Source organism: Micropterus salmoides, unplaced genomic scaffold (assembly GCF_014851395.1).
Source record: "Micropterus salmoides isolate LMB-PRFRI ecotype aquatic unplaced genomic scaffold, ASM1485139v1 Ms_hic_scaffold_2, whole genome shotgun sequence".
Taxonomy (NCBI): Eukaryota; Metazoa; Chordata; class Actinopteri; order Centrarchiformes; family Centrarchidae; genus Micropterus; species Micropterus salmoides.
This window is the reverse complement of record NW_024041150.1, coordinates 41274506-41296921: the sequence shown is the minus strand read 5'-3', so window position 1 is coordinate 41296921 and position 22416 is coordinate 41274506. Positions and strand designations below refer to the sequence as shown.

Below are 22416 nucleotides of genomic sequence, written 5' to 3'. Positions count from 1 at the left end.
CCTCTTGCCCAGTTAAAAGAAGTCAATCTGAAAGTAGGGACTACAAGGCTAATGGGCAAACTGGCCGGTATTTATTTAGCCATTATAATATAATTAGGGGTAACTAGAAAGGAATTTTATAATTTGACATTTTTTTTGCATTAGTATTGTGAGGATTACATACTGGTACGCTAACAGGAGGAGAAAGGGATTTCCTATGATTGTAAACACAGCAACCACCAGAGGGCGACATAATATGAAAAAAGAGTAACAGGCAGCAGAGTACACCTGTGGTGGACAGTACAAAATTATCAAAACAAAAATAATAGGAAAATTGTTACTGTATGTATCAGGAGATATTATATTTTGGATTGCTAAAGAGGATCCTTCACTGATAACGAGGTGCAGTGATGATGTAAATAAGTACCTTCACTCAAGTGCAATATAATTTTGAGGTAGCTACTTGTGCTTAATTGAGTATTGAGTACATTTACACTTTTTATTCCACTAAATTGATCTGATAGTTACTTGTTACTTTGCTGAACATTTCAAAGCATTGCTGACCTCATAATATCCAATGTGTTTTTGTAGCATAAATTACTCAAACAGCATATAAAGAAGGGTAAATTAACTGTATTGAGATTAAAAGTATTTAGATCTTTCACTAAGGTAAAATACAAAATACGACTGTGACAAAACTCCAATGTAAAACTCCTGCATTCAAACCATAGACTGTATTTAAAAATAATCAAACCCTTGCTTTAGTCAAAGTTTTTATCAGCAATATTTACTTAAAGTCTTAAAAGTAAAAGTGCTCATTGTGCAGTAAAATCTTTAGTTTATCAATTCACTTCAGCTTTATTGGCATGAATGTAAAACAACAATATTGCCAAAGCTACAAATAAATTACAAAAGAGCAATTCATTTCATACAGTTCATTAAATAAAGTAGCCTAATTAAAACAGTAAAAGTGTGTGTTTGTGTGTGTAAAAAAAATAAAAAAAATAAATGAAGTAAGCCTGTGTGTGTAATATGGTTCATCAAATTAATAACAGTGAAAGTGTGTGTGTGTGTGTGTGTGTGTGTGTGTGTGTGTGTGTGTGTTGAAAATTAAAATAAAATATCAAAAATTAAAATAAATAAATAAAACAATAAATGTCTGTATGTGAGTGTAGACAAAAAAAATTAAATAAAATCACAAACATTAAAAATCACCATGTCTTTAGACGGTTTTCAGTGGACAGTAAAGGTATGAAGAATTGTAATCTGAAAAGTAGCCTAAATGGTAACTGAAGCTGTCAGTTAAATGTAGTGGAGTAAAAACAACAACATGCAGGTGCATAAAATGGAAATTCTCACCTAAAGTAAAGTAGTCGTAAAGTAAAGTAGTCGTAAAGTAGTAGTAAAGTAAAGTAGTCGTAAAGTAGTAGTAAAGTAAAGTAAACTAGGCTCCAAAAATGTTTAAAAAACTCTGACTTCCGGCGGTTCCCCCTTGTTGCTAGGAGCGGCAGCCTCCCGCAGCGTGCACTCTGATTGGCCCGCAGCCCGTCACCTGGAGCCAATCAGACGCCAGTGCGTCCGCCATGAGAATCCATAATCCCCCTCTTTTTTTTGTCATCACTACTACGATTTATTATCAAAACTATAGGGTTTAATCAACGTGCGGACAGTTTGCGCACTTCAGATCGATCCCTCATCTGATCAGTATTTCCATCCACCTCCTGCATTTCATGTTAATACTGGAGCACAAACATGTCGAGCAGAATAATAAAATGGAATAAGGATGATGAAAGTCTTGATGCGGAGTTTAATTTCCCTTTATTGTCTTTGCTGATTTCACAGACAGACTGATGATGCTTTGCTGCAGGATACTTGGTGCCGTTACCGGCTGCTGGCTGTAATGGCGGGGCTGTCGAGTTTGTAAAACACGCACACGCGGGATTTCCCGTCTAATTACAGTTCTGTTCCTCTTTACAAAATAAAGGTGTGAGGAGCAGCTCATACAAGTTATTATTGTGTGAAAGGAAAAAGGGTAAGACAACATCTTCAAGTCAGGTTATCGTTAAGGTTGCATACTTTACTGTAGCCTATACTGCAGCTTCCTAAAAACAAATGTTTTCTTTGCCTCTGTGAAATAAAAAACGTGATTATTTTCAAACATTTTACCAGAAAAACAAAACAAAAAGAAAGAATGTTACATTTGACAATATGACACCTCAGTATCCCTGTGAACTAGATATTGTATTTGCAATTCATATTCTAACTTTATAAAATTACATCCCATTCAGGCATGAACATATTAAAGTCACATACATCAAATACCCTTGACAATATATGGAAATATTTACCTCATTTTCAACATACCGGGACTAGTGTTTAATATATGTGAAGAACAGATATTGGATCAAAACATTTGGCCATATACGGAAACCTAAATAGTCCGTCATTCAATATAAATATTATTATGGCCATTTTTGTTTGGGAAATCTACACTCTTTATTTAATTTTATTATTGTTATAATCATTCTATAACCTGTGTATTTTGTCACGCACCAAGTCGCCAAAGGAAATTTTTCGTCATGTAAGTATGTAAGAAACAAATGTGCATTTTTCAAAAAAAGTAGGCTAACGTAAGCTAAAAAACAAACTACTGATTACTATATAATGTTTCATTATGTTTTTATATTTTGAATACCACCTTTCACCTGATTTTTGTGTTTCACTTTATATAAATAAAGACATTTCCGAAATAAATTAATGCGGAAAAGTTCTCCAGAATTCAGGAAATAAAGTGTTTAATGCTAAAGATTTTACAATTAGTAGACACAATTATATTTCAGCATTGAATATTTCCTCAAAATAGTGTTAAAATGCCTTGTCATCTTGTTCTTGTGCTATATTGTGCATCGCCACACCTTGTGAGCTAAGTCATCACCATAGACTGTATATGGTCGTCACACAATAATATGAAAACATTTATGGAAAAGTAAATAATCCCTCATTCAATATAAATGTTATGTGCATTTTCCTATGGGAAAATACACAGCTTTTATTTTGAAATCAACACACGCAACAAGGCGGAAGTGTGTGGTCTCGGGCCGTGCGTGCTTGACGTGCCGCTGGCGCTGATGGCGGCGGGGCTGGCGGAGGGTCGCACCGCGAAGGGAGAGCGAGGAGGCGGGGAACCGGAGAGACAGAGAGAGGAGGCCCCGGCGGTACCGAGTCCCGACACACCGACACACCGACAATAATCACACCGAGAACAGCAGCAGCAAGGCCCGCAAACCCACACAGAGGACCGCGGACGGATGGATGGAGCGGTATGGTTGTTTTTGTTTATTCTACCGGGGGATTTTGCCGTTAACGGCAGCTGGAGGGTCCGTCTGCAGACGGGTTAGATCTGAATATACACACTTGAAATATAAATACACAGAGTAGCCTATTGCATTCAGTGAGTGTATACAGGTTACTGCAGTCTAAAATGATAGGCTACCATAATGTATTTGTATGTAAACGGATGTAATATTGTCACACAGTGTGTACACATTTAGACTCTATTTTATTCAGGAGCGGGGTTTATGGGGGCCAGACTCACCAAGGGGCCCCATAAAGGAGTGTTTTACTATTTTAAAACACTGTATTCTGTAAGGCAGAAACTATAAAAGACAGTCTGATATAATGTCATGCAGTGGGCAGTTCTTGTTTTCCTGTGCTGTTCGCACAGTGTTGTCTGTCTGGTACCCCTTAAAGGGGCCCCCTGACCTTCGTTTTGCTTTGCTGTTTTGGTGGATTTGGCGATTTAATTGCAAATGCTTTTTAATATGCTTGATTTAAAAAAATAATTAAATCAGTCTGACATAAACCTGTCAGTTATATAAGCTGCAGAAAATATTTTATGATCTGTGGCCCGTTTTGAATTAGTGGGATTTATTTTTCAGTGATAAGAAGCATCTGTAAGGGTTAAATTACTGCAAAAAATGAAAAAACAAAAATCTGGTGGTCTAAAACTCAACATCAACTTGTAATCAGGTTGGGCTTTTTTTGGAGTTAACTAAATAATTCACAATCTTGAAGTTGAACCAGGCACCATTAAAAAACAATGACAAACCAAAAAAACTACACATAGTTATGTGTTTTTCTGTTTGCCTGAGTGACGGGGAGGTTGCTGTCGGCAGATCACTGATATGCGTGGCCTCTTTTGTCTCGCTGGTGAACTGGCAGTAACACCCAGCCGCTGTGGTGATCCTCATGTGGGTGTTTTATGAATGCTCTGCAGCAGCAGCTAAATCCATTTCACTATCTGGACAGACTTGACAGTCACTGTAATATAAAATCCCTGTTAAGAAGCTAGAAAAGAACCTATGTTATTTTATTATATGATCAATCAGGACGATTGGTTACACCATCAGGTGTTAATGCAGCAGTAAAGTTACGATAGGAATATTTTAAAGTGACATTAGAAATTATATCTAGAATAAATATAGCATATAAGCATATGTTCAGATAATACAGGGCTTAAAATGATCAACTGTGAACTTATGTTCCCCCAGTCAGTCTGTCCCGCCCCCTGATTGTTATATATGTGTGTGAGTGTGTTGCGTTCACTGACCATAAGCCATAATTTTACCCAGCTGCAAAGGCTGTGTGTGTGCAGCAATGCAGCATGCAGGCAGATCTTGGCCAGCGAGAAACTCTTTACAGACCACCAACATTTCCAGCTGAACTCTTTGACACTGCAGCAGTGTGTGCGAACGCTTGTGTGTCTATCCTTACGAGCAGTGCTTGATATTGGAAAAAAAGTCAATTACAATATCACTTTAGTAAAATAAAACAACTGTCCACTGCTGTTTTATTTTGAAAATTGACTGGATTAGCTCCAGCAGCTGCGGCACAGGCGGACTCAATGGTAACCCGGAAAGCTGGATCGCTATGTGAAAGCATACACGGTTGTGGGATCATGCCGCAATATTTTGCTCAGTATGAATGAGTGAATTCGGCATTGTTGGCGGACATGTATTTCGCATTTATTGCGGGATTTCTGTGTGAAAGCGGCATTTGTGCCCTTTTGAAACTAGGCTTTCTAAGGTTTTTGTAATGTTACTTATTCTAGCCACCGACAGATAAACCGGGCAGGATTGAGCGGGAAGAGGTGAGCGTCACGTAGAGCCCCCTGGGTAATGCGATTTATGAATACATTATGAATTGCCCAGAAAACCTGACATGGAGAGGACAGAAAAGAGTGCACTGCAAATAATTCTGTACTTGCTAAGTGAAATTAACTTGCTGCTTGGACAGTACCTAATGCCGTAGCCTGACGTGCACCTCCTCAAAAATGCAACTACACATTGAGGTGATCAAAATAATTCAGCGTCACAACCCGAGCAAAATGACTCGTTTCACTATCTGACTCTGACACAATCCATTCGGTCGATAACATTTGAAAAGTCTATAACAGCCTCGCGCATATCATTTTACCCACCTTCAAGTTAGCGGAGCGCTAAACTGGAAGTTAACCTACACGGCCGGCAAAAGTCAACACAGTGGACGCTGTAGCACTACCGCCGACTAGCGTTTGGCGGTGTAATTGCAGAACGAAGGCGACACCGGCGCACAAGTATAAATGCAACATAGCTACGGACGTAGACCCGACGCAGGAGTATAAATCACGCTTTATTTGCAGTGTACTGGCAGAGAACACCTGCCTATGAGGACCAATTTGAGTTTTAAAACTTTCTGGTCACTTTGGTTTGGACATGTGTTTGAGGGTTATGGTTCTGGGCTTCCCCAGGTGAATGGGTGAATTGGTTAGTGAAGGTGGTAAACACCGACCCTCACCCCATCTGATCACACCAATCCAATTTTTTCTCATGGAGTTGAGGTACCGATTAAAAATACCTCAACTCCATGTGTCTGCCGATTAGGGCTGCAACTAACGATTATTTTCATTTTGTATTAATCTACTTATGACTGTTTTCAAGATTAATCAATTAATAAATCATTCAAACTGTAAGCAGTGAATTTAATAGGAATATTTTCTTGTTAAATGACTAAAACAATGAATCAATTATCAAATAGTTGCAGTTATTTTTTCTGTCAATCTTCTAATCCATTTACCAAATAATTGTTTCCTTGCTGAGCTGCGGCAGAGGAAAAATAATCACGAATTCGGTACTAAAAAGACCCAAATACTGACACTGAAATGTCTCTGGAAAGGGATCTCTTTGCTGCCAGTATGGACAGAATGAATGCTTAAAGCAACCAGCATGGCCATGCGAGTGTCGTTTTAAGATGAAACAAATCCAGGGGCTGCGTTATGTCAGTGATGGTCCTCAGAAGTATAGAAGTACAAACGTGTGTGTGACATGGAGAGAGAGGGAACATTGTGTCGGCTTGTGGTTTGAGCCGGAGCAGTGATGAATATCAAACAGGCCTGTAGTAGTGGACGTTTCAGCTGTGTGTGACGCGCTGTCGTCCTGTGTATCAATAAACTATTGTTTCTCTCTCTCTCTCTCTCCAGTTCAGGACCTCCCATTGGCTGTCATCCTGTCTTGCTCCACCAGCCAGTACACTACTACAGCTGCAGTACTTGTTGTACTTAGTTGCAGTAGTCAGCTTTGAAGAATTGTGTATCAATGGATTTTGATACTAACAGACCTGGAATGACAACCTTAGCTTGATAGCATATGTGTTTCTAGGGGCCTAGTGCTTCAAATTTAGGGCCCCTGAATCATACACCCCTGAGAGAAAAAATAGATTGAAGCTGCCACAAAAAGTATCCGCTCTGGATCTGTAGATTAGCTTTATTTTGAAGCTAATTGCAGTTAGCAGCTAACAGCTAGCACAGCAACTTGATCCGAATCAAACACACACCTTCTTAATATTCAGTTCAGAAAATAAAATAGCTAAAAAATGTAGTTGGACTCCGACAAGGGTTACGTGTTTGGCAGCTAACGGGTTGTTAGCTGCTAGTTGCTAGCGGTGAGCAGGTAGCGGTGGCGCGGGTCTAGGCCCGGCCAGAGCAGGGGTGTGATGGAGTACCACTCCGGTGGCAGCCTGCCCCTGCTGGGGAGACCGCGGTACTGCCCCGGTGCCAACGCTAACGGAGGATACCTGTGTGAGACGGGACACTGCTGCGGAGAGACCGGCTGCTGCACCTACTACTACGAACTCTGGTGTAAGTTGGCTGCACCGTCCTGTGGGCTGGTAGTAGTACTGCAGTACCAAGGTTTCATTTGGGACTCTTGTTTGTATCTAATCCAGCATGATTTTAGCTTTCTTTCAATCTGGTGCTTCATCTTGTCATTTTGGCTACGTTCACACTGCAGGCCTTAATGCTCAATTTAAATTGATTGCCCAGATCTGATTTGTTTTGAGTGACGTTCACATTATTGTTTAAATGCGGCCCATATCTGTCAACAGACTGAAAGTGAGCCGCATGCGCAGAAGAATAATACGTCACACGCAGCACGCTGCCGTATGGAAGTAAACGAGGAGCCACAAAAGTTAGCTCTGGTTAGCTCGTACATGCTAATTCTCCCGATTTTCACCGGAGACTCCTGTATTTCACATTTGTCACATTTCTCTCGTTTTATGACAAATGTTTACAATTTTCTGTCCTAACATTCAGTACTGTTTCTGGTGCTGTGCAACGCATATGCCCTTAACAAATCTGAGGTAGAACAGTCTAAACAATTACATGATAAAATCTTTCTTTCAATCCCTTTTCCCCAACAAAATAAATATTTTAATAGAAAAATTATGTGCTAATTCATTTGTGATTCAAATGAATTAATTACAAACATTTACAACTTTACAAACATTTATTGACGATATATTGAACATTTGTTATATTGTGATCGAGGAAAAATATGTTGCGATAATTATCATTATTGTTTTATTGCCAAGCCCCACATGCATGTCACTCAGAAGAGAGCTCACTGGAGTCTGATATGGGCCACATTTAAACAGTAATGTGAACTGTCAAACAAAAACATCGGATCTGAGCTTGAATTGAGCATTAAGGCCTGCAGTTTGAACGTAGCCTAAGTGTCTTAAATCCAAACTGGAAAAGCTCAGATTCCATGTGACTTGGCCTGTTCACACTGTTATAACAATATCAGACCTGAGTCACATATGAGCAAAGAAATCAGATCCTGGTCACTTTTCCTTGCAGTCTGAACGCAACCTTTCATTATTATTAGAGTCTTTATTAGAAGTTAGAAGCACCAGTGGAAGTAATAGCAGAAGCTTGAAGTTATATTAGCAGGATATGGGCTGTATATACGTACAGACGGAAACACCTGCAGATGGTGATTTGGTTCTGTGTTTTTTTTTTCTGAAGATGTACATCTTTAAAAACACCTCACAAATATATAATTATAGAGTAATTTCCTAAAACAGCTGCTCACTGTACGTTTAATCAAACAAACAGGACTAAATTGTTGGGGACTATTTTCAGCAGTGGATTAATCCACATGTGGCGCTCTAGTGAGTATTTGAGGCATCAGGATGGTTTTTAATAGTTTTTGGTCAACAGTGAAGCTCTGTGGCTCAGAGGAAGAAGAGACCTCAGGCTGTGACACACACATAGTACTTTTTAGTAAAGGTGTTCCCTGCTGGTTTGAGTCTGAACAAGACGAAACATAGACTAATCCCTTTAAATGTCAAATAAGAGTGTAGTTGAGATGCTGATCGGCCTCCTGAGAAGAGTTTAAACACAATTAAGGCTCACCTGTTTAAGCTTTCACCTTGTTTATAAGCTCAAAAAAGATGCTAGGTAATTTGCAATCTGTAGGAAATCTCGCTGGAAAAGAAGTGCTGGACCTACAGATGTTTCTAGAGTGATTGTTTGGATTTTGATCGGTCCAGTGTGAGTATTGTTTGTAGTCTTAATAACTCTATGATATTGTGTTCAGGGTTCTGGCTGCTGTGGACCGTCCTCATCCTGTTCAGCTGCTGCTGTGCGTACCGACACCGGCGAGCCAAACTGAGACTCCAGCAGCAGCAGAGACAGAGAGAGATCAGCCTGCTGGCCTACCATGGAGCCAACTCCTACCCCTCCTCCATGCTGGACCTCAGTAAGACACCTGGCTGGCTGGCTGTCTGAGAGCAGCCTTTGAATTGAGTTATTGTTTTGTTTCTCTGTGTGTGTGATTGCCAGCTGTCAAGTGACGTGTCTGTCGCTGTGGCGACTCAGTGGAAATTTACAGCTCAGAGGCCAGTGGATTCTGCTGATTTTCAGAAGTACAACTTGTTGATTCCTTTTATTTTTTTCATTTTTTTTGCTGAAAATAAGAAATTGGGGAACTTTGCTAAAAACCTTTACCTTACTCCATCATGCCTTAATTTCCTGTCAACTCTTTACTGACTATCATCTAATAAATGCAAAACGCAAAATACTTTAAAGGTTCAGTGTGTAAGATTTAGTGGCATCTAGTGGTGATGGTTGTGAATTGCAACCATCTGTCCAGTCTACCACTGCCCCCTAACCTCTCAAAGAGTGTAGGACAGCTGTGGTGGCTTACAAGAGCACAAAAGATGTCTCTTCTTAGACAGCAGAGAGTAATCAGTCAAGAAATGGGGGTTCAGGTATATCAGGGACATTTTAGAGGAGACACGCCTTGTAACAGCAAAGATGGCGGTTTTCCCGCCCCTCCCGCTAGAAAGCCAATCGTCTTCTTTTAACAGCAAAAGCGGGAATCATACTTCAGCCAATCATGTGGTTCCACTGACGTAAGGGTCTGTAGGTGTTACATGCATAGTAGAAGGATAACCGGTCGGGAAAAACGCGTTTTAAACCTTAATTTGGGGCAAAGTTGTCAAACTTTGGTCTTGGTCTTGAGATCGGTCTTAAGACCACTTTCTGCTCCACAGCAGACAGGCACAATCAGGGACTAGCTGGTAAAGCTTTTAGCTGCTAAAGAGCCAGATCTTTCCCTCTGGAGCTAGTGGAGACCAAAATCGTCATCTTCATCAGGTAGCCGGAAAGACATCTCCATAAAGGATCATGTTTCTGCGGAACTGCTGAATGTGGAAACAAGTTTACAATAAGTTCGACACATAAGCTTTAAAGTTAATGATATGTCAACATTGTGTTCATGGCTTGTTTCACCAAAGTGACCAAAAAATTAGCTACAAAGTGACCAAAAAATTAGCTACTTGGCTCTAACCTTGGACCCCTCCGCTGCTTTTAGGTTTCCTGGCCTCTCTAAAGCTGCCGTCCTATGAGGAGGTGGCGGCTCAACCCTCCACCCCTCCTCCACCCTACAGCTCCGTGTTCACCTCCCCACGTTACCCGCAGCCCCCCCGCACAGCTGACCCCCATCTGCTCACACAGCACGACCCCCTGCTGCACCGGCCGCTCAGCGACGGTCCCTCCTCCCTCAGCTCCGACAACAGGTAACAATGCTGCCAACGCTGCTGGGAGTACCGGTGGTGATGCTGCTGCAACTACTGGTAACACAACAGGGAAAGAAGCAGTAGTACTGGAAGGAATGTTAGCAGCTCGGGAAGTATTTCTATACTGCTAGTAATACTTCTGAGAATACTCAAAATCTACTGGTTGGAATCCAGGGAATACAAGTAATACTGCTGGGAATATTGATAATCCACTACTACTGGGGCCACAGGTATCAGCGACGACCTTTCTTTTAATATTAAATAACACTATTGATATTACTGCTGTGATACTACTGGTAAGATGAAACTGGTACTGGCACAACTGCATTTTTTACCATGGAAACTATCACAACTACTGCTTCTACTGTTACTCAGACCAGTGGTTCTCAAAGTTGGGTTCAGGGGTTCTTGAGGGGGTTCCAGGGGGTCCCCAGCAAAAGGTTTAAATTGTAATTTAAAAGAAAGCATGGCACATTTAAAACTCAATATATTAAAAGTTTAATTATATAATAATGTGATAGATTATATGACTATTTTGGTCATGGGTTTCCTATACCTTCTGTAATTAAAAAGTTCTAAAAGAAAAAATCCTATAATCTGCGGCACCCTGTGACAAAATCTTGTCAAATGGGGGTCCGTTAGTGTCATTTTTATTGGTCCTTGACACGAAAAAGTTTGAGAACCACTGGCTTAGACTACTCGGGGTATTACAGGGTTCCAGTGGCTACTTAAAAAGTCTTAAAATAAAATCAGGGAATTTAAGGTTTTAAATTTACCCCAAATTTGCTGAAGGTATAAAATTTGCCTATGATGCGTTTAAGGCTGGTGGGAAAATTATCACGCACAGTGGCCTACTGTAACATTAGCGTGTATTTGTTTTATAAACTTACTGTTTGACAATGCGAGACTCTGCCGTTAATTTAAGTTCTCTTTTCACTGTACTAAGTTTCCTCCATGGATTATCCATGTTTACCTCTCTCTTTAGAGTTGCACCAGCCGAAGAGTGAAAGTGAAACTTAAGTCCCGCCTGGCATCGATTCCTTTATAACTCTGTTCAGAATCTTGTTCTCCTTTCTGTTATTTTAGTAGTTTGTATTGAGTTTAATGAAGCATTTCATGAGTTCATGTTCACAAACGGACACAATCAATTCACCAAAAACATGAGTATGTTCAATGATCGGTGCTGTTTGAGCATGCTTATGAACAACACTGTACACAGTTATTTGCAGAAGATTGCAACCGGTACGTATTTCCGCCCACATAGTTGTTCATTGGGGATGTGTAAACAGAATATGCAAAGTCATTCCCCTGTGCTAAAATTAAAATTATATTTGTTGAGGTCTTGAAAGGTCTTAAAAATGATTGAATTTGACTTTAAAAATGGTATAAGAACCCTGTATTAGTACTTGTGGGGAAAGAGGAAAGCTTTCTGGGGCTCAGCTGCTAGGGCGGCCCATGCAGTCCAGCAACGATGTTCATCCTAAATATAAGCAAAGATAACCAAATTTTATTTTGAACCAAAATACTCACTTATTAAAATAACAAAAAATTACAATTTATTTAATGTTTCTTTATTACAATATTGCCTGTTTCATAATGAAAACCCTCTCTCCTGAAGATGGTATGAGTAATGTTTGTTGTACGCAAAGTTAAAGTGCACCGCATGGGGCAGGCTATCTATGTGTTCATGTAGGAGATAGAAAATACATGCGTTGACATGAGAGATAATTCTTAAAATCGATGACACCAAGCTTCTTTGAAACAAGCATTTATTACATATTAATAATATTACATGTATATTACATATTGTCTCAGTAAGAAGGAAACGTTTTCCCATGTTTTCATACATTTAGATTAATAATTGTTTATCTTTCCTGTAGCTCCAGTTGTTCCTGTGATTCCTGCTGCCCCTCCTCTCCGTGTAGCTCCTCCCTGTCGGCACCCGTTACGTATGAGACTGACACAAGCCATGCCACCACGCCCAGCGAGGCTGCTCCCCTCACTCTTGATGTCACCATGGAGACCATCGCTGCTGCAGCAACCTGTTTGGAGGGTGCCGCAGTGGCCATTGACATTGGTGATGAAGATGCTGCCAGAGCACAGGAACCTATTGCCACGGACTCATCGGTTCCCAACCAGACTGTTACTGTGGCGGTTGTTACCAGGGCGGCTTCCCCTCACCCTCTGCCCTCCCCCGGTTCTGAGGTGGCTCTTTCTGTTGTAACTACATCTCCCATAAAGCAACAGCTCGACCTAGCACCGTGTACCCCAATAGTCAGCACCTGTAGCCCAAGTACACTCCCAAGTCCAAGTGTTTTGGACACGACACTCCCCTCCATTCAAATTACAAGCATTGAGGGCTTAGCTGACAACGTAGAAACTACACCTCCCCCGAAAATCACATCAATATCAGGCCCTTCTACCCCCACAGCTAGCATTTCTGACAGCCTTACAGCCTCCCAAACCCTCGAAACCCTCAATCTAACAAGAACTTTTGATACAGTCAATGTTCCTAGTAGCCCAACCTCAGTACTGTCCCCAGATGTTGGAAGAACTTTGGCCCTGATAACAGGCTCTGCTGGTCTCCCAACCCCAGACCCAAATCCTAGCCTTGTGTCAATCCCGGCACTTTCAAACCTTACCCAAGCTCCAGCCCCAGTACCTTCAAACCTTATGTTAGCTTCAGTCCTGGTCCCGTCAACCCTTACACAAGCTTTAATCCCAATACCTTCAGACTTTACCCAATCTCCAGATGCATTACCTACAAACTTTACCCAAGCTCCAGAACCAGTATCCACAAACCCTACCCTCTTTCCAGGCCCAGCACTTACAAAACCTACCCAAGCTCCAGACCCAGTACCTTCAAACCTTAACCTAGTGCCAAACCTACACCCTAAAACTACCGTAGTCCAAGACTGTGCACCTAACCCCATTCTAACTCCAAAACCTGCACAGTCAAACCTTACCCTTGCTACAAATGCAGCACCCACTTCACCTACATTAGCCCATTGCCAGATTCCAGAACTGTCACCTGGGTCAGGCCCAGCCCTTATGCCTCCCAGCCCAAGATCAGGCTTGCCCCAACACCCAGGTGCTGTTACTGTTCTTGTATCTTATCGAGCTTCAGGTGAAGTACCAGCCGATGCAGGTCCTTCTCTGACCCTGTCTCAATCATCAGAGTCAGACCTTATTAGTCCATTACCGTCAAATGTCCACGCTGATTTTAGTTCTGAATCTGGATCATACTCTAGTGTTGGTTCAAGGCCAGGTCCACTGTCCACTCCTGCCCCAGTGCTCACCTTCCCAACCCCTGAATCCTCCTATTCTTCCTGTCCAGCCATAACCATAGAGTCTGAATCTTGTTTCACCCCCTCTCGGTCTCCACCTGCAGCCCTCTCCCCATCCTCACCCCCATCCCTTCCTTCTCCTCCTCCCTTGCTCTCCCCTCCAGCCCTGTCTTCTACCTCCCTCCCAGCTCCAGCTTTACTCCTGGACCCCCTCACTGCTCTGCACCAGTCCAACAAAAGTGGATCGTCCTCTGGCCACGCTTCCTCCCTCTCCCCCTCGCCTCGTGCTACTCAGTCCCCTCCGAAACAGACCCTCTTCTCCCCCTGTGTGGATGTCTTTGAACCAGGACCTCCCAGCTGGGAAGATGGAGAGCATGAGGAGGAGGACAATGATGATGATGAAGATGAGGACATGGGGGCTGATGAGAGCCAGTATAGACATCGGCGACTTACAGGTGACTCTGGGATCGAGGTGTGCAGATGTCGGGTAGAGGAGGAAGAGGAGGAGGAAGAGGAAGAGGGCGAAAGGAAGGAGGACGGCAGGAGAGGAGGAGGAGCAGGAGGGGAAAGGGATATAAAAGGAGGTGGAAACACTGATCTCCATGACAGTGTGGACTGCCCTGCTAGAGGTCAGATAACCACAGGGGAAGAACTCATACTCTGTAACTCCACCTCCACCACAACGCCAACGTCTGAGGACAGTGGCGAAGTCGTCATTGTTATGGAAACAGTGTGATTGACAGAAGTGGGTGTATCAAACCATTCGTCATCCAGACAAGGGATGAACAGGAAGTTAATGATGGCGTCCGCTCTTAAAACAGTTTTTTGAGATTGTTCTGTACCCAGGGAGGTTTTGAACGCAGACCATCGTGGATGAGTTACATCACTTTAACAAATGATGCCTGTACAGCGTCTATTAGTCAGACCAGCATAGGTGTCGGATATTTGATAGGATGAGATTCCACAGGACGCATTAGCTCATATAACATGGTTTCTTCAACTGTGAGTTGGAATTTTAGTCAGTTGTGGTTTCTGCATGGTGAGTACCGGTGTGTTTTAAGTAGGGAGGAGTGGTATGTAATGTACTCAGATTGCTACTACTACCGAAAGTACTACTACCGCACTACAGAACTGTTGTCAGCAATTGGTAAAACGCCAAGAAACATTATGAAGTTTTACAGTTTACACAAAATATATTTAGAAATCCACCTTTACATAACATTGGAGAGTTGTCCATTTATGAAGAAAGTCTAAATCTCTACCAGTGGCTATGAACAGAGAGCTAGCTGAAGCAGTTTGTTGTGTTGTGTCTGTAGATCCATTCAGTAATGTCCTCAGTCAGAGTGAACAGTCTAACAATTTGTTTGTGCAGGTTAAGGTGACACTGTTAACTGTCTTAGTAGTCATAGTCTCCAAAATACATGGCGCTTGCGTCAGTCAAAGATATCCTATTGAGATACATTCAGTGTTCCTCACCAAAACAAATTCCTTCCTCTTTAAACTATTGAAATATTATTTTTAAGGGGCTCTCCACCAATTTTTACACATACACATTTCAAATAACCCAAACCCTGTGGTACAAACTGGTGCATTTATAAGGCAGGAAGGGTTTAATGAAATGCGCTAATTAGGTTGCATTATGGGATATGTGAGATCCAGTTAATGCTTTTTACTGTTATTGTTTAAATCTGTCTCTTGCAAGTCCCCTAGCTTTATGGATATGAAATACATCCTTTAAACCTGTTTACATCTATATTAACGAGCTACTAGTCTTATTCATACGCACCTTTTGCTAATGCATTGCTACGTTTCTTAGCCTGTTATTGCCTCCAACGGTTGATCTTAGAAATTCGTGAAATCGGGGGATGTTGTATAGCTTATATACACAATGTGTATCTTCACCTGCGTGCTTAAGCATGTAAATGTACGTCCTCATAATCATGCCAACCAAAATTCATTAAAAAATTCTTCCATAGTGTTACAGTGGACAAAAATATGAATGACTACTGGTAACAATAAGCTTGCTAACAAGCCAGCAGGCTAATTTAGCCATGAAACGGATGCTATAGTTAGCATGCAAATGCTGGCTTCCATTGGCTACTGTGTTGGCTAATTCTCCAATCAGAACAACTGTTTTGTGGTGGTTAGCTGAACAAATGCTATGGCTAGCTAGCTAACAACCTAGCCCTTTCTGAAAACAAAATAATTGAGGCCACAATTACCTCCCAATGAGTCACTGTTCAATTTTGTTGACAGATATGAATGCAGCTAGATAAGCACAATGCTAATGCGGCATTCATGTCATATGGGAGTAACTGTAATTGCCAGTTGCCTAATTGTAAAAACAAGTTCAACATCCAAGTTGTAGTTACAATTGGGGGATTTTTCTGAAATCTCTGATGTATAAAAGTTTGCAAATACGGACACCTCACAACAACTAAATTAATGATAATTACCTTGTGTAATACTTTATTTCCATCCACAGTATATTTTAACGCTCACAAGATCAATTCTGCATCATACACCCATCGTGAGTGGTCCAATGACGTTAACGCTTGCAAGTCAAAAACTAGGGAATCTTTCCCTTTGGTACCTTCCAACCAACTTGAAACGGGGTCCCCTGACAGATATGACGTTTCCTTTCTTACGTCCATCAGTCACCAACAAGAAAAGAACAACTTTAAATAGTTGAACGTTTACCAGAAGACACCTCGCTTGTCTTGGGTGATGACGGAAGTTTGGAAACGTGCCGGGGACAAATTGGCTGTTTTGGAAATGAAGAGAGACTGAAGTGGGAGGATGATTCACTCTGACTGACAGAAGGAACTGATTCATTCATTAGAGGGGACGTTTTGATGAAGAAGTCTGTCAGGAGAGTGGAATCAGGTGGGTAGTTTATGAAATGGGCGCGACAGTTTATCAGATTTGATGTGTTCATGGCAACTTGATCCTGTATGGAAGGCTTTAGGGCTGGTAGATCAGTTGGTTCTCTGTGCGTCAGCCTTTCAGCTGAGAAGCTTTTGCATAAATAGGAATAAACAATGGACACTTTTAGACAGAAACAAAGCACCAAACAGAAGAGAGACAGGAACACGTCATCATTCCCGTCTTTGTTTTTTTTCCTCTGATTTTGAGGTCAGATATACAACAATACATTCACTTTCTGCATCTCTCCATTCATAGGCACTTTCAGCACCCTTAATTGATAAATTGCCATCATCGTGGATAATTGATCAAACAAGTCAAGCTAATGTAGGGCCTTGAAATAACAGCAACCTCTATCCTGTTAAAGAATTGGTCATTCAGGCCGTTATTGTAACATATTAATTTTTCATACACTGTCAGATTGATAGACGTGTCAATATTGATATTTTGTGACAGAAAGAGTATATTTTGTCAGTGAGAGAGAGTTACATTTGTGTAGTACATCTGGTGTATTTCAAAGAAATTAGGAGAGCAATACTTTTAATCAGCAACAGTCTGTTAGTAAATCCCCACCCACCCCCAAAAAACAACAAAATAAAACAAAAACTGCTCTGATAGCAAAGTAATGCATAGAAGCATTCAGTTTACGTGACTGTCATGTTTGTATTTCGACTGAAATACCAAACATTCCACGTGGGTTTGGACAATTTCTACGCACCTTAAGGGTCATGTGGAAATAATGTTTTGGGATTTTTTTTTCTTGGAGGAAATTTTCACCCAACAACAGCCGTGTAATGATTGCGAGAGCTGGTGCAGTGTTTAAGTAATTTCCAACACACTCCACAGAAGTACGTCATCACACATTTGTAATACTTTTTGTTGTAAGTGTATAAAGATCAAAGTCAAAATGAATGAAACAAAGACTATAGCTTTATCCCCTATCTTTGTCCATGCCATGAAAATCACCTGCTTAACACTACGTTCACAGATGTTTTGTTGTACTTTTATATAAAAAGCTTTTTCTTAATTCCTGTTTCAACAAAAAATACACCACATTGTTCTCCCATATCAGTGGGCGTGTAAAAGTGAGGCTTGGGTTTTTTTTGTCACCTTTTCTTACACCTGCTTCCACAAAGTGCACTTGTTTTTTTTACAGCTCTTAATGTAAGCTGTATTAGAAAGTTTAACAAATGTGTGCTGCTCCAAACCAGAAGTCGGAGCGTGTTGGAAAAGACACCAGACAGTGAAGTCTGACCTCTAGCCAATGAGATAAAGTGTGTGCATTGACGTCATCAGGTTGCACCTGCTGATAATTGCTTGAGCCAGAACTCTTCAGTGGGAATTTTCTTTGAAAGTAAAGACACAGAAGCGTTAGGCAATATAATCTTAAACTACGGCAACCGCTGTGGTGCAGAGAACTGGTCACCTGACCGCATGTCTCGGTCACGGATGTCATTAACTCAGCCTTCTCCGATGAAAAGACCTTGAGTCTGGTTGACTAATCCTTAAACCCTGTGTCCATGCTGCATTACAACGCGGGCTTCATGTACTTCGCTACTCATTTGTTGCAAAGGACGATGGGTAGAACTTTGCTGACAGAGGTACCCAAACGGATACCATGATGGGTACTGGTATGTGGGACCTCTTTGTGACAAAAGCCATGTCCTGCCATGGAAAGGACATGACTTTCAGTTTCTATTTTCAAACCCTGATTGACAGCTGGATGTTTTCTGGACCGCCAGAAGTCTTTGCAGTCAGTTTGGAAAACCAACGTGCAGAAGATCGGATTCATACATGGATGCATAAATGATCTGATCTTTAAACATTTGTGGCTAAATACACAGATATAGGCATGTGGTTTTGAGCAGATGTTGACTACGGAGCGCTCAAGCAGATTCTCTGATTGTGACTTTGATTCGTCTCAGACTAAGGTCAAAAATAACACCTTTGATTTAATTGAATGCAGGCCAAATTTGCGCCTGTGGACTGAGGATTAAGAGTTGGTACTGGCTGAAGGACCTCTTAGAGAAAGCTCAAGGGCGATACCGAGCCATTGATGTTGTGGTTGATGGTGTTCTTTGTTTACCTGAACTAATAAGGTTATATATATCTCCATGGCTACAGAGTGCCATTTCTACCTGACAACTGTTACTACTTAGCATTAGATAGAGCTGTTCTCGCTCTGTGTGTGTGTGTGGATTGTCGACCAGAGTGACTGAAGAAATGTTGTCTAAAATCTTTCTGTAGCTCAGGTTCCCAAAGGCTCTGCAGCTCTAAGATCAGCTGGTGATGGTGTGACGTTTGGCCATTTCATTGAGGATTTCATCCAAATTTCCTCACAGTTCCAGGAGAGTGTTGACATTGTCTGAAAGGGTCTAAACAGACTGAATTGTGTGGACATTTTGGCATTGTTTTGGTAACTTCTACCAGCTAAATGGAAGAAGGTCCCCATATTTTCTCTGGAGGCATCATGGTAAACATAGTCAATCCCTGACTGAAGCAGATATGGTAGTTTAAGGTAATTTCGTCAGAACTCCTGGAATCACAAACTTATGACACAACAAAGAGAGTAGACATTTCTAACATTTCTCAGTTTCCATGTTGCTCAATGGGTGCAGCAAGGCACGAGCACTGCCAGGGTTGGAGGTTCATTCATCTTGATGTTCCTCAAGATGTCAACACTCCTGGTGCTGTTAGGCCTTAAGGGGAAAAGTCTTCGGCCAAATGTCTGTTAAAAGCTTTGACCATCTCTGGACTGATGTTAAGGCTGACCTAACTTTTGGAAACCCATCTTTATCTGTTTTTGTTGAGATATCTGTTGAGTTCAACTAAGACTAGTTTTTCATAAAATATTGGTGCACGAAAACATTAAAAAAATTGTCCTCTGATAGAAGAGTTTCACACTGACTGGATTCACATTGACAGGTCCGATTAGGTTTTAGCAAAATAAATGACTCCGATATGATTGTTTAAAAGCTATATTTGACTGCTTTTAGTTTTTAAACCTTGGATAACTCCTTAAATTACTTTTGAAAATAAACGTTAAGGAATTCTTTGGAAACTTCTGCTGAAAAAACAAAAAATTCTCCAACAAGAATTGGTGATTAGTTCCACTAGTTATCTCTTCCTGCATAAAGTCTGGGACAAAGCTGAATCCTACAAAGACTGGACAAACAACATAAAGACTGTTTCCCCCAACACGACAGTCGGGGAAGGAGCATAAATTTGCCGACTCAGTAAATAAACTACACCTCTGGTTAGTCCAGCGAGAACTCAAATGCTGCGTGTAAAGTGTTAAGTTTTAGATTTAATGTTTAGATGCTTTCATTTTCTTTGGAGCTTGTCCAGTGCACTCTCACACTACAAAACATTTTTGCTTGCCATTCTTCTTCTGTTGTTGTACTTACCATTATGTCTCCCTTGGGCAACACACGTGACACAAGTGACGTCATTGGGTGCAAATCAAACACACCCTGTAACTAGAAGGCCTGGCACCAGCTGAATCTGATGGTTTCAGATTTGACTCTTTACATATAACACAATTATATATACATGATTTTATCACGCCAAAATCAGATAAATGATTGCCTTAACTGTGCTAATGTCTGTGGTAACTATGACATACAAAGGAATAGACCATCTCCAAATGAATATTACTTTCCTGACAACCCACTTCAATATCTGCTGCCTGAACCGTTTTACTGTGAAGCAGCTGCAGGAAATGATTTAGTCACCAAGGTCAGTAACTGACGACTAATTAAAGTCTATATTTGTGCATTTTTCTACAATTTGATCATCAGAAGAGTTTTATAAATTGCCAGGGACAGATGGATAAAAAAGGATACAGTCAAATTGAGCTGGGTAGACGAGGAGGTGGAGGTCACAGGTACTCATTGCAAGCAACACTTTTCACGTCATGTCGAAAATGACTCTACCACGAGTTCTGGTAACAGTCGCTAATAGTGCATCACAGCCCAGGTATCCAGGCTAAAAATAGAAATCCATCATGAGATCCTGCTGCAGGAGTTGTTTGAAGTGATTTGACTGTTGTTTTTTTTTGTAGCTTTAAAAAAAGATCAGGAACTCTGGCAACCTCAGTAGTTTGAAAAGAAACTTTGCTGAGCCATGAGGTGAATTTATCATTTTAATGGTCATCGTTTGAACTGCGTTTATTAGACAAAGGACTGAGGAGAAACTGAGGAGGCAATACACTTTTTGGGGTGAGATGGTTCCTTTAAATGCCCAATTACATTCACAAACCCAACGCGAGGTCAAAGTTCTTAACCTTAAGTTTAAAGACCATACGTCTTTTAAAAATCCCTAGATGGGGCGGTAACGCCCAGCTGCTTTATATATGGGCACTATGGGTAAATAATCCTCAATTAGAGTCGTAATCTGAATGCAGCGCTGACTCTGAAATGACAACTCTGGTTTTTGGCCTCATTAAATGTTTACCATTTTGGCTCTTTGATCAACTTTTACTTGTTTAATGAGGAGATTGGAAGCAGCTTCACCTGTGGTGTTTGACAAAGTTATTTAATTTACTAAAATGTCAGTGTGTTCCTTCTATTGTAGGAGCCCCTCCCTCTGTCTAAATAATGTTTTTATCTTGTTATCTCTTCTCTCCTTCCTGTTTGCATGAGGTTTCTGTCGGAGGAGTCGAAGGAAGCAGAGAAGAGATTTAGTCTTTAAAATTCCCTTAATATTATGATGATAACGATGCTAATTATTAGTATAACTAAATTAATAGTGAGTGTGTATGTGTGGATGTATGTGTGTGATCTAACTAAACCAGCCTGTTCTAAAAACGTGTGAAGATATACTGAATAAAACTGTCAAATCTATCACCTGTCTATGTCCGTTCATACAGCAGAACAGCATTAATCCGACTGGTACCGATGAAAACAGAACACCATCAGCATACCGGAGATGAATCAATATTTATTGATTGATTGTCAAATTAGGCTCTACATGGGTTACACTTAGGCTCTCTGTCAGAACAATCGTAATTCATCTTTAATTGGAAATTTGTATTTCCTGAAAACTAGATGCCCATTTTAGGCTTCATCCACACTAATATGTTTTAGTTTTAAAAGGCATAACTTTTGTTTACTCAAACTGTCTGCACTACTCTGGTGTTTTCGAACCCCTAAAACCTCTAAAACTGTCCAAGATTGTGTTTCAACCTTGTGATGACAAAAAAAACGACAACATCAGCCTTGAATAACAACGGTTAATTAAACATGGATAGCCAATTACAGGCGTTGCTGACCTTGGTGTCTCTGCTAGCAGCTGTTCCATATCTTTGAAGGTCTAAGCAAAGAAATCTGTGGTCTAACTTTTCGCCATTGCTGTTCTTTGTTTGTAGTATTTTCTGCAACTAAGAAACCAACCGCAGAGTAATCAATCTGCTGTTTACACGGGCATGCGCATGCGTATGTAAATGGTCATAGTGTTCGTATGGACGGAGATTAATTCTGAAACTGCTAAATCTCATATGTATGAAGATAATTTTCATTTTAAAAAGCTGTTTTAAAATGCAAAGGTATCAGTGTGGACGAAGCCTCAGTTTAAACTCAGTTTAATTATATTCTACTGTAGATTTAAAAACTCTCAATCTCTCACTTAATATCATTTCCACCTACATGTTAATTGTATGTTTTATTAGCTAGCATAGAATTCGCCTGAAGTTGTTGCAGTGCAGGCACAGGTTAGCCTACTGTTTGTAATTTGTTTGTTAATTTGTGAGCTTTTTCTCATGCAATAAGTCTTTATCTCATCTATCTTCTTTCTACGCTGAATTGGAAGATTAAAAGCATTTAGCTAA

General features: G+C 40.8%; 1 protein-coding gene across 1 annotated transcript; it reads left to right on the top strand.

Annotated features, from left to right (window-relative positions):
* The first annotated feature begins 3104 nt into the window (after window positions 1-3104).
* LOC119912276 (mucin-2-like) lies at window positions 3105-21431 on the top strand. Its single transcript, XM_038731404.1, has 5 exons — window positions 3105-3299; window positions 6497-7153; window positions 8895-9056; window positions 10173-10377; window positions 12258-21431. Exons 2-5 carry the CDS (start codon window positions 7009-7011, stop codon window positions 14398-14400), a joined length of 2655 nt encoding a protein of 884 aa, XP_038587332.1. The 5' UTR covers window positions 3105-3299; window positions 6497-7008; the 3' UTR covers window positions 14401-21431.
* The last annotated feature ends 985 nt before the right edge of the window (window positions 21432-22416 follow it).